We start from the raw sequence: 13,442 nt of genomic DNA on the forward strand, positions 1-13,442 counted from the left end.
ATGAGAAATCAGTCACACCGCGACGCCCGGCTCCTCCTTAATTTGCAGTTTCCTGACTCAGTGCGCCTACAGCTACAGCTGCCTCTCTCTCTTTCACTGTCCTGGTATACACAATCCTACATTTCACACATTTTTATTCCTTCGGTAGCCGAGGTGAGGCTGGTGTAGTTAACTTTGTCTGGAACTGTTATGATTGGGGTCTGGCTGCATCTGCGCCATCGCACCGATAACGTGAACAAGCTCATCTCGCTTTCTCACATACATATTGTACATATATGTAGACGCTGAAATAGCTATAGAGGTAAAGGTGCTAGATTTCTTTCTTTTTTCCCATTTTATTACTTTCTGACAACACGGTGGAGCCTTAATGATTATGCAGAGACTATTCTTTGTTTTCTACCTACTGTACAGCAGAGTCTATAGCTTTTTTATATTCATGTAAACAGATTTAAGAATTTACTGCAGGCACAAACAAGCCTTACCATATAATTCAAAGTCGGTGATGGGTGAGAGGACAGCACCACATTTTACAGGAGATTCCTCCCCACTGAGCAACAAACTGGTCACATAGCCGCCGTACACCTGAGATACAATAAAAGCATGATGTTTTATTTTAGTAACTGAACATCCGGTGTTGACACAGGAGCATAGAGTGGTCTATTGAGGGTGATTTTTGGACTCGCTGCGACCTGTCAGGTTCCTGAGCAGACACTCCTAGAATAAAATAGCCCAGTTTGGATGTTAACAAAGACATACATGATTCTTTCAGCGAAGGACTGAGACTATTCTTACCTTTCCAAAAGCTCCAACTCTGGTTTTGTCAATGTAGGGCTCTTTCAGAATCATACTGCAAAAGATAAACATTGCTTACGGTTAGGTAGATATTTTCCATTTTAACTTTTGTATAGACTGAAGCAAGGTGTTTGTTACATTATAGCAGTATTTACAAGAAATCCCACTACTACCACCACTTCCACAGAAGGGGTAAAAACACACAACAGCTCAGATGCCGCTGTTATCGTTTTAATGCTGAAGAAACTATTTTATTACTCCTACAGTTATTAAACGTCGAACCACCTCAATGACCCTCCATATTTATTCACCCAGAAACTACTAATTACCATGTGGGTGAGCTTGCTTGTGAAGAGTACAGACATTCTGTATAGTAATGAGAGTGTCTGCATGGCATATTTTTCATTTGTTGAATGGGTTTTGAGAGGCTTAAGCCACTTGTTTGAACGAGAATTAAAAAATATTTGCTAATTTGCATCCTGATTGAGTGTTTTTCTGTTGGAATGTACAGTATGTAAACACAGATACTGTTTAATAAGCCAGGATACAGTCTGATTAATCTATCATCCTATTAACATTTAAATAAAAATGTACTTAATTTTATTGGCTTTCCAGAAAGTTCAAATGTCTAGAGATAAGTAACCCTTTTAATGTCCCAAAAGCATTTGGAGAAAGGGTTCAAAACACATCGAAGGGACTCAAGAGTGACTTTTGGTTTGCAGTAAGAAGCTACATATATATATTTTTAATTTCTCATTGAGTGTCCCGCTGCACATACTTGATTGCATCCTTCTGATCCTGTTCCTCGAACACGCCCAGCTTCTTCTGGATCCTGTGCAGGAGGTTGGTGCCGTGGAAGCCGCTGCCTCGTCCATCGCATCGCACCACGATGGCGCCGAAGCTGCTGACCAGCACCGTGGCCCAGTCCATGTGAAACTGCTCCGACACCATCTGGCCACCAGGTGTCCCATCGCTGCAAACATACAACAACCACAGCAGAACAATAAGGCTTCCAAACTCAATATAACGCTTTTTCATAACATCAGTGAAATAGATTTCTATATATTATGAGTTTAATGTGTCTGTCTGGGACTCTGTGGGCACAGAAAATCATCCCCTCGCTGAAAATTGCTTTTCAATGATATTTTTGATTGTTTTTGTGTGTGTGTGTGTAATTTTCTATGGGCATGTCTGGCAGTGAGCTATAATATGCAGGCTAATTTGGAGGATGAAGGAAATCTGAACATACAGCAGACATATCATTAAAAAACAGTTCAATTTAACATTTTTTTTAGTATTGCAGTGTGTTTAATGTCTTGTCATTCAAAATCTTTGGTGCTTTTATGGATCTTACTGATAATGTTAAGACTTAAACTACTGTTGCGCTTAAACTGCAGTATAAGGAAGAAGCAAAGAGAAAGAGGGACAGGCCTCTGAATAAAACACTTAAGTTGAAAAATTAACTGTATTCCAACTAAGACTAAAGGCATAATGTTCATAGATAAGCTGTCATGATCACTTTCGTAGGATTGGAAAATGTGCATACAGGAAATTGTGTTTTTTTTTTTAGTTTTCCTAAAATGTGCAGGCAGAGCATTATGGGCCAGATTCTGCAAAGCCTAGATTAGAGTAAAAGATAAGTCACAGGCTTGAGGAAAGGGAATGCTAATGAAAGGATGGGGGTGGAGAGGATAAGTTTCCTCATTCGCAGCATAATTATTACCCAGCTAGAGTAGAGGACAAAGCAGCGTGTCTCTGTGTTAGATTAATATGTCTGATTAAAACTTCATCCTCATATTACTCAAAGGAAAGCGTGGATACAGGTTGACACTTCTAACCGACTCAAAACTTTTTCCTTTGTGTGAGTGTGTGGAAAAAGTGTGCTCATACATACACAAGCAGGAGCAGCGGGTAGTGTGATGTGTCCATGAAGCCGGCGGGTTTGAGGATCTGCATCGATAAGGCTGTAACGCAAACAACTGGCATGAATGCTGTTTTAGGTTCAGACAAACTATGATGTATATTTTTATCTGAATATATTTACAGTCATTATTCATTACCAAAAATTTATATACTGTATGTACTTCATTTAATGGAAGTGCTGCTCTATAAAGAACATATTTGAGTGGTAGAAAATGATGATGAAGTGTGATAAAGGAAGCTAAATTGATATTATACTGTAATTAAAACATTATAGTTTAGCATACTGTAAAGCACTGCATTTGATTTTAGGGTTTTGGAAATTTCCAGATCCAAATTTCTCCATCTGTCAACCAATTACTGTACATTGTGTGTCTGTTATCGTGACTGTGAAACATACTGTAGTCATCCATGTTGATCTCCTTGTACTCCACAATGGGCATCTGCATAGAGTCCAGGGTCAGCCTCAGGTTCTCATTGCTCTCCAGTTTATATACTTCTGCAATACCTGTAGACAGCAAATGATCGACCGATGATCAGTTTACCATTTAGAGAGTCTTCATGTATGAACATTTATCTGTGAAAATTATTCTTGTGATCTCTGGCAACCCAATTATGGCAAAAAAAAAGCTTCTGGCAGGTGTAAAGAAAATTAAATTTGGCATTCTCATATTCCCCTGTTCACTTGAAAAATCTGGAAATTAAAACCTGACTGCACTGCGTTGACACTGAATATGATTATTACTGGATTTAAAATAAATATTTCAAAATTATATTCATCTATTAATTTAAATTAGGTCATTTGGGAATATGTGTGGAGCTGTGCACTAAAATACATAAAACAGCTCCACAGAATATCAGAACCTTTCATCCTCCCAAACTTTCAGCATGAAAAAAAAGAGACATGACTGCTGCTGATACTGTGACCTGGATTCTCTTAAGGCAAACTTCATGTCTCGAGAGGTTGTCCTAAAAAAGCAAACCAGATGTACTTAACAGCGATAGCTGGTTTGCGCAGCACTTACTTATCATCCTTGGCTGCTATGACTGCTGTAGTCAAAGAAGAATCAGTAAACATTGTATGTTGGGAACGGTTTGTGTAAGCGGTCAAAAGGCAGCATCCAGGAGGGAAATCAACAGACGGCTACCAGGACCGGCCATTCTGACAAACTCAGATAAAACCTGTCAGGCTTCCAGAGGAAAACTTCAATTAAACCTTCTGAAAGGGAGGAGATGAAGAGGGACTCTGCCTGGATTACTGACAGGAGCCGTACACAAGAATCATTTCTGTTTGAATGTAAAGACTAATTCTGATATGACCATGTCTCGGTCTATTGCTGTGAGTGTAGCAAACAATTTATTAGTGTTATTTCATGTCATAGTCTGATGTCATTTTAAAAGTTTAAACAAGACATTTTGTGATAATTGCATCCTGGTTGAATTTTTATGTTGGCACTTAGCATATTTTATATATATTATGAGTCAGTCATGCTAATTTCAGTGGATTTTTAGCCCTGTTAAGGTAGAAAAAGCCTCTAAGAAAGAACACCGCTGTGAATATGATGATTTCATAAAACTAGGTCACCTATGTAGTAGAAATGTGCAATTATTTTTGAAATTGGTGCCGTATGACTAGAGAAAACTGAGAAAAAGGCTATAGACTCCCCATACAGCTCTTAAGGGTACAGGGAATCTAACCCTACAACAACCAGAATGCTTTGCGTGCGTCCCGTCCAATCAGACTGACTGACTCTACTGAGGTGTTTACAGCCAGCAGAGCAGCCGTCAGCAAAGACTGAGCAGTGTTATATCTCTTAACTGAGGCTTATTTTCATTTACAAAACATTTTTCCTCATCGAGTCTGGATATATCGTACCAGCATGCAAAGATCATAAAACAAATGGCGCGCTGGAGTCAGTTGAGCTGCACAGCTGTCATAACACCTCTGCTGTCTCCATTTGAACTTGTTTTGGGATGTTGGGATAGATGAAGGGGTGAAAGACTGCAACCAAACACTGTTTCTTTTACCTATTTTTGACAATTTTTTATCTATTTTGATTGTGCTCAAGCTGGATGCAGCTGCAAAACTTAACTTACAGCTAACTTAACACTGTCACTGTTTGTTGAAGCATGGAGTTTTCAGTCTGTCTTCATTCTCTCTGACGATCCCCACTGGTCACTGGTCAATGCTGCAAAGCTACCCCGGTTGCAGCGCCTTTCGGCTGCCGCTGTTACGTAGCTCCGGTGGTGGTAGCTTCCATCTCCACACTGTTATCTGACTCCACCGCATGTTATTCGGCCTTGTATCATGAAACTATAGTTTTCTTCTAAATATGCTGATATTTTAAAGTATTTAGTCGTATGATATTTTAGAGTCTGCTTTTCCCTATTGCTGGTGTAAGACTGTAGGCGGAGTGTTTTGGGAGACCCACATTTGACAGTTCTTGAAAGCACCACTACAGAAAATGAGGAAATGTAGTTTCTAGTCTAAGGCAAATTGGACTTTTGCCAGCAAAAGAGTGAATTAAAGTTTCCCTTTAAATGGTGGCCAAAAAAATCTGGGAAACATCACTGCACTTACAATAACACTGTTAAATGGTTAAATACATCAACATAAGCCACAGTAACAAAATTTAATTGCTGCTGTCACAGCCCGGCTCAAGGGGAGGACAAAGAGGAGAGGAAGTCAAGAGGTCTCTCACACTGCATTTACAGACTTGTTTTAATGCAGCCGTGGTCAGGGAGGGGCCGTCATATTGGTAAAAAGATGACACTGACTGGCGCACACACACAGTGCAGTAATCACATTACAGTAGGCTGATATTGCCAATGGGCAGGTCATAATTTAATGAGCACATCCTTTGTGAAGAGTAATGTGATTACCGCCATCATGCTGGACTTGGCTCATAGACAAACAGTGAGTCAGGTGGTCATTGTGTGCAACAGTGGAAACACTGCTACCCCATTTTGACAAGGTCATTTTCAGTGCATTTATTATGCTTATGTGTACAAGGTTACTTGTAATATCTTTTAATGTAATTTAGAGTCTTGTAGATGCGCATATATTAGATGGTGGTAATACTCACTCTCTCTGTCTTGTGTCTCACTTTCTCCGTCTCTCTGTGTCTTGTAAATGGATACAAATGGGATGTCCGGGCCTGAGGAAAACATCAGAAAGTTTAAAATAAGTGTCGCTGTTCTATTAGGTATTGTTTTTATTTCAAAGTCACCAGTGACTGGGAAACTTTCTGCACAATTTCAACTTCTCTGTTGAAGGGTTTTTTTTTTTTATATAAACTACTGTGCACTGCTATATTTTGTGACTGTTTAGGCATCAGCAAAGTCTGCATTCATCATCAAATGCAGACTAACACCTAAGAGTTTTCCAGTGATGACACACAATAAGAAAAAAAAAAAAAAGTAAAATCCAGAGAGAGACATCCCAGATCTTTTGTCTGGCAGACAAAGAGGCAATTCTTTGCTTATTCGATTTATGTAATGCAATAGCTGGAATAGCTTTTCCAAATCTAGGCCACAAACAGAAACAAGTCCCTCAAGCTAAGTCCTAAAACCTCAAAACAAGGGGGGGGAGGAGGGACTGCAAATGAAGTGATTGATGCACTTAGCAAATTGGGAACACAGTACAGGAACAATGTGGTTTGCGTATGCTGAGAAATACAGCAGCCTCCAGCTCACTCCCCCCATTTCTTCTTCCCACTCTCACTTCTTGTGGTAATGATATATCGAATAAATTCTTGCAGGCAGGCTGTGAGGAGAGAGCTGGATTAAAAAAGTATGAGGTAGAGGATCACTGACCATCAGTGCACAGCGGTGATGTCTGGGGCAGCGGTGACAGTTAGGTTTGATCTCAGTTTATTGAGTTCATAGTAAGGTCCGTAGGTGATTGAGACAGTTGTTGGGTCAGTGATTAAATATTCAAGATATCGGGCTTCAAGTCAGGCTTAAATCGCAGAAATTTTCTGATACTATGGGCCATGCTATGACATTTTAATATTTCCCTGATATTTAAAAGTACTTTGCTTGGCCATTTGGTATTTTCAAGTCCAAGATACCGCACATTGATAAGAGGTGGATGGAGAGGCACAGCAAGATGGGAGTTTTACCTTTCTTTCTGGTAAAAGTCAGCTCTTTGAAACTGCTGTTTTCAGCACAATGTCACTTTGATTCCTCCAGTTAATGCAGACTTTACAGAAATGTGCAGCTACTACAGAACAATGCTAAGTACAGTAGAGTAAATTAACTCTTCAAACAGTAGACATCAAAAGCAGTGACATAACAAATAGAGATGCAATGATTAGTTGATTAACAGAAAATTAATCCAACTACTCTGATAATCGATTAATAGTTTTGAGTGATTTTTAGAGAAAAAATATCCAAATTCTCTGATTCCAGCTTCTCAAATGTAAATATTTTCTGGTTTCTTTAGTCTTCTGTTAAACTAAACATCTTTTGTGTTGTTGGTTGGGACATAACAACATTTGAAGACGTCACCTTGGACTTTTTCACTAATTTCTGACATTTCATAGACCAAACAACAAATTGATTAATTGAGACAATAATATAATAACAAATATATGTGTAATGCAACCATGGCAAGATTGTCAGTACTCCTGTTTATTCTGAGCTAAACATTATTGAGTGATTATTGTGTTGAGGTTTATTCTGAATATCTTCCCACTTGAAAATGGAAAACTGCTCACTTGGCTCTTAAAAAGATATGAGACAACTATTGTGACTGGATGAGAGGATAACCACATCCTTCTGATTTGTGTGCTCTGCTTTAGCCAACCTTTTTTGCACATATCCCTGTTTGCTGACCTTGCACACAAGAACTTTATGACGGTGCTATTGAAATAGAGCCCCCATGTGTCTACATAAAGTGGTTACCTTGGCAGTTGAGCAAGAAGTAGCTCATATTTTGGCTGAAAGAGCCGCTGATGTAGCCACAGCTGTCAGACAAGGCACATGACAGACAGCGACGGTTGAATGAACCAAATGTGTCCGCACTATGGAAACAAAAAAAAGACATTTAACTTATTTTTCATCCGAATAAGCAAACTGTACACCTATTTCAATCCCAAAAAGTCAACTGCTGATACAGTATAGAAAACATTGGGACAAACATTACCTGTACAGATGCCTTCGCTTCGGACCATCTTCAGTGCTCAAGAAGTATCTATGACGAATGAAACAAACAAAAAAACAAGGATGTAATGTTAAAACAGCAATGTATATATGCAAAGTACAAATCACAGTAGTTTGTTTGGTCATATTTATGAGTTTAACAGAGCTGTGTTCACCACTCAGCTTGCAGGATAGAAAAAAGCATCTGGAACATACATGCACTGACCCAGCTGCTCACTAGAATAAATGTTTCATAAATGAATGATGGAGCAAAAAAAAGGGGATGAATCCTTTTAGAACAGAAGTAGGCCAAATTTTACACCCTTAGGGAAGAGGTTTTTGGGTATGAGTTTGTGAAGCCACTTCAGCGCCGGGTACAAAGAGTTTCTGCATGTCTTTGAGCGTGTGAGAGCAGGTGTGTACATGTTAGCTCGCAGTTTGATCACAGTTGCCTTGTGGCCTGATGTGTGAGTGTGAAATTATCTGGGAGTGATGGGGATGAGTCACATTCCTCATGGGTGCAACAGAGACGCAGCGCTCTTTTATACCGAGCACATTCAGATTGGTGTATTGTGTGGGATTGTATGGGTAGGTAACACACCATGAAGCCTGCAACAATACACAAGCAGTTGTCGCAAAATCCTGTCTCAGAATATACACAAGTCATAGTTTATTAGGATTATGCAACTTGACGATAAACATGAGTGGTCATTTGGCTGCTGGACAGTAACAGTCAGCTTCACTGTGATCTGTTCATGGTGTTGAAACTCTATATGAAAGTTTCAGCACCATGGAGAGAGACAAAGAGAACCTCTGCATTCAAGTGTGAAGCGTCTCCCTCTCTGTCTCTGTCCATGGTGCTGAAACATCCAACCCATTCTCTCTTTTAGAAAAGCTTTACTGAAGCAGTAAACACATGTACATCATCTTCCTTTTAAGTTTTAACTTTTTTTTTTCATTTTTCTCATCACATGTAGCAGATTAGTATTTTGTTAAAGCAGATATTTTGTAATGTCCAAAACATATTTTACAGGATTTACAATAAAAACAAGTTGACAAGATGTTTTCTGATGCAAAATTATTCCAATAATAATCTTTAGTGTTCAAACTGTGTGCTGCTCATGCTAGCTTTTTCTGCATGTGTTACCTTAAAAGGGTTTAGCTAAAGTTACAGATACTGGGATAACTTTGATGCCCCTGCAGGCAAAATCTGTAACAGGAAGACAGCTTGAGAAAACCTGATAAATGTCCAACAAGATAATGCTGCATCCATATGACTTTTGTTTGCTTGTAAGTAAACAATGTGGACCTGCATAAAACTACTATAAAAGTGTGATTAACTGCAGCTCTTTGCTGTGAGTGGGGTGGTGTTAGTTTGGGTGGTGTGTTGGTGCTCACATCAGCTGGCTGTCCTCATTGTAGGCCAGGACTTGGGTGACATCCCAGTCTCCAGACGTGATGGACTGCAGCGTGTCTGTACTGGTGTTGGGCTTTGTGTGCAGAGAGATAAACAGAAAAATAATGTGGTAATTTTACATATAATGACAAGTTCATAAGACCATAAAAGATTGCATTTTCTAAAGTCAATACACAGGCTATCGCCCAATACTAAGTTTGCGTTTCCAAGATTAAATGAAGTTGAAAAAATATTTCTCAAATGAAAAATATGACATTTATTCTTGTAACGTTGTTGCTGACAAGAACATAAAACACGCTATTAATTATCATTCAGGGCACTGGCTATCATAAAGAATATTTATTAAGAAAGTAATGACTACTTGAAAAATGTGTGATAAAAAATATATTAAAATGTTCTAATCCAACATAAATCGAGAGCGTTTTGGAGTGAAAGTTGAAATCATATTCTTGTTTCATCATAACTTTATATTTCTCAATGACAAACTCAGTGATGTTTCACATTAGCCTTCCTCCTTTATCAGTTCAAGTATAAAGTTTCATCCCTGTTTGCTAATTCTAAGTAATACAGGACACATGGATATTATCGTACCTGGGAGATGGACATGGAGATGTGGAAGAACTTGCCCCTGCCTCCTTGAGGAATGGCGCGGGTGAAAAACAGCTTCAGTCCATCTTTGGAAAAAAGAGGCCTCTCATTCTAAAGACACAGACAAGGTGATTAAAATAATTTACTTAGTATAATATAAAAGTCATAAAAAGTCCCCCCCCCAACTAAAGACCATAAAAATGCCATAAGCTACAATTAGTAATGACATGCTAAGTTGGATGTTATGTAGTTGAGGAGCATCATATAGCAAATAACAATTTCACCAAACAAATTCCATTAAAAACAACAAAAACATGTGATGATTACATCCTTATATATCTTACAATCTGTCATTTTGATAAAAATAACAATGTCCACAATGAATCCATGTCTTAACAACTGTCCACCAAAAAGTAAATTCTGTTCCACAAATAAAAAGTTACCCTTTAAAAAACAGACCTTTTGCAACTTATATTTGGATGTGTCATCACTCTCACCTGCCTATGGAGCCATCCTTCACTTTCATCCTCATGTTTCTGTGAAGACAAGTTGCCAGTTTTCAGTTTGCACATGAAAGAAAGAACAGGGTCTCTGATCCATACAGTACACCACACACAACATACACACACCGGACTGAGGCGTACCTTCGTGCAGACTCCCGTTGTGGCCTCACACAGTGTGAGTATAGAGATGTTCTGGGCTCTGTTCAGCCAGTTGATGGCCAGTTTAGTAGTGGTGGCCCATTTCACCATGGTCACGTAGTACTCACTGAAAAACAGAGAGAAATTATTCAACAATTAACTTAATTTACAATGCGATGTTTGCAGCAGCATTAGGATTGTGAGTGGGTAAAATTAGTGAGACAGAAATATTAGAAAATGACTTTAAAAAGTGCCAAAATATTTCCATTTACTAATTGTAAAGTATGATATAATTTTCAAAAGGGATGAAACTTTAATAATGTCTTGCAGAGAAATTGAGATATTGGAGCGTTCAGTATAATGAGCCACTGCGAAGGAGGATGAGGAAAAATAGTATATTAATACAATTAGAGCAAATGGGGACATTAGACTTAATGAAACTAAACACGGGACCACATTAAGCCAAAATGTATCAGTATCTATACAGAATATGCAAAACGGCAGGAGCTGAATGCACTCGTAGAAAGAACATTAAAACAATATGCCAACTTATATGGCGATAGAAAACGATTTAATGGAGAGATATTACACACATGAGCAAACATATGAATATTAACAAAATATCGGAATTTATGATAGACAGATTTTCCAGTTTGTACTCCTCACCCTATCCTGGGATCATCAGGTCTCCTCATCTCGATGGTGTGAAGAGGACCGTTGAGGTTCACGACATACAGAGTGATGACTGGGTTCTCCTCACCAGCCTGAACACGACGAGGAAAATGTTTTTAGTGAGAAATTAGACCCATATAGTCACTTCTAGAAAAAAGTAAAAATGAGAGAGAATAACTAATCCAACCTTAGGGTAGTGGTACTCTTTCCCTATCGGGTAGGGCGTGCCTGTGAACATGGGCAACTCCATCCTTGGCACCAGGGTGTCGTTGATCGTGGCGTATGCCAACCTGGCACCATCTGGAGACCACCAGTGGGCAATATGGGACTGGAAAATCTCCTCTGAAATAATCAGACAAAAAAAAAAAAAAAAGGCCATCAATCATAAAGACAGTGAATAAAAACTCAAACAGCAGAGGCAAGTTAATAACATGGCTGCAGGCCAACACAATCATACTGCTGTTATCTGCCGGGGTTAATAGGTGTTCTGGGAAAAATATCCTCTAAAATGAATTAAACGCTGTATCATTAGAAGTACATTTTGTTTCGTACTCACCATCTTTTCAAAGGAAACTCATACAATTGTTCATGCTGTCTCCAACTGGCCAACATTTTATGTTTTAAAGTGCCAAACACCACAGTGTCGAGCATTAAAAGTAGCTCTTCACAAACAATTTCATCAACAAATAGGATTGTTACAAATGAATATTAGTAAAACTTCCTTGCAAAAAGTTAAACTCTGCCCTTTCAGCAATACACTCAACTTACTCTTGCCTGACCTGTTTGCTATATTTGGACACTCGCTTTCTCTTTCTCTCTCTCACTCTTAAACCTACACACACACACACACACACACACACACACACACACACACACACACACACACACACACACACAAAGTACCAAATGTTGAGGTCATAAATCACAACAGCTTTTAATCTCAGTACAGCCTATCGACCAAAAAAGAACTCTGCAAAATTTCCTAGAAATGAACCAAACAGCTATTTTTCACAACTACACAGTGTACTTTACCAGATAACGGTGGTTTTTGGGTTGTTGTTAACTCTCTCTGTGTGCTTGTGTGTGTGTGTGTGTGTGTATGCATAAATACCATTTTCAGCTACAACACTGAAACTCACTTTAAATCATTTCAGACGACTTGCAACCGAGAGGGTTCCCTTGAGATACCCTGTACAGGTGTGTGTGTTTGTAATTATGGAGCCATCACACACACACACACACACACACACACACACACACACTAGTGTTCAATAGACAGAGAGAAAATAATGGGGGACAAGAGCAATCTAGGCCCCTTCATTTCTGCTACTACACACAAACACACACAAATGCCTCTGTCAACACACAGAGTCATTAAGAAATTATGCAAATAAAAGCTCACTGAGGGAACTTTTGACAGCATAAAGCATGGCCACGACAATTCTACTTCATTATTAAGTCTGTGGCGACAACGCAGACGGCATCGAAACTGTTCGGCTTATTGTTACAGCGTGCCATTAGCTACGTTTATATCAACTTTTGCAATTAAAATTTCATTAATGCTGTTTATCTGAAGGACTGGGTGCTGGCTTCAGGGAATTAACAGACATCAACTACCAATTAGCATTTTCATTAACTGTGCACGCTTGGTGGAATTACTTGATATGCAGCATCATTTGACAAACACCCTCAGTACATACACTTATGTACATTTGTTCTCTAATGCAATTCTGTAAAGGCAGCAGAGCACTGTTTATCATACAGTACCTTTCCACTGTATGACAGCCTTAAACTAATCATAATGCTAGGCATCTCTATGCAAGTGACATAAAAAGAAACAGAGCTAATGGTTGCATCCCACTGTCTGATGATGAACAGAGCAACACAGCACAGCATTATGCTGCATTTGCTAATAATGAAAAAAAATAAAAAATAATATGAAAATGATTTCCTGCATGGCTGGTTCCGCTGCTGGCTGCTGACTGCTGACTTCACCACCAGCAGCTTAAAAAGCCTCCCATGTGGAGTGGAACAGCTGGGCTGTGGGATCCGCTAGTCAAGGACAAAGTAGTTAAATTCCTAGAAGCTTATGGATATGTACTGTATGTGGTAATAAAAGAAACTGAATGGACAAAAGAGAGAGGGAGTAACAGTAAGAGAAGGGAGTGCAAATGAACCACTTTTGATGAGCTGACTCATTTTCCTTCTCTTAAGTCATATGATCCGATCTCCCCTCTTTCTTCCAGTCGCCTCATCGTGATGATTAC

At 39.0% G+C, this 13,442-nt stretch overlaps 1 protein-coding gene across 8 annotated transcripts in view; it reads right to left on the bottom strand.

The window, feature by feature from the left end:
- The window catches only part of LOC121888433 (dipeptidyl aminopeptidase-like protein 6), a 198,614-nt gene that overhangs the window by 3,213 nt on the left and 181,959 nt on the right, over positions 1 to 13,442 (bottom strand). For all 8 annotated transcript variants that reach the window (XM_042399931.1, XM_042399932.1, XM_042399933.1 and 5 more), the window contains 14 exons: positions 11,363 to 11,517; positions 11,170 to 11,267; positions 10,507 to 10,630; positions 10,360 to 10,398; positions 9,866 to 9,973; positions 9,256 to 9,347; positions 7,862 to 7,909; positions 7,621 to 7,739; positions 5,799 to 5,870; positions 3,113 to 3,220; positions 2,687 to 2,756; positions 1,571 to 1,765; positions 793 to 847; positions 483 to 582 (listed from right to left, as the gene is read on the bottom strand). In XM_042399931.1, the coding sequence (XP_042255865.1) occupies positions 483 to 582; positions 793 to 847; positions 1,571 to 1,765; positions 2,687 to 2,756; positions 3,113 to 3,220; positions 5,799 to 5,870; positions 7,621 to 7,739; positions 7,862 to 7,909; positions 9,256 to 9,347; positions 9,866 to 9,973; positions 10,360 to 10,398; positions 10,507 to 10,630; positions 11,170 to 11,267; positions 11,363 to 11,517 (1,383 nt within the window). The remainder of the gene's footprint in view (positions 1 to 482; positions 583 to 792; positions 848 to 1,570; positions 1,766 to 2,686; positions 2,757 to 3,112; positions 3,221 to 5,798; positions 5,871 to 7,620; positions 7,740 to 7,861; positions 7,910 to 9,255; positions 9,348 to 9,865; positions 9,974 to 10,359; positions 10,399 to 10,506; positions 10,631 to 11,169; positions 11,268 to 11,362; positions 11,518 to 13,442) is intronic.

This window comes from Thunnus maccoyii, chromosome 21 (assembly GCF_910596095.1).
Source record: "Thunnus maccoyii chromosome 21, fThuMac1.1, whole genome shotgun sequence".
NCBI classification, from domain to species: Eukaryota; Metazoa; Chordata; class Actinopteri; order Scombriformes; family Scombridae; genus Thunnus; species Thunnus maccoyii.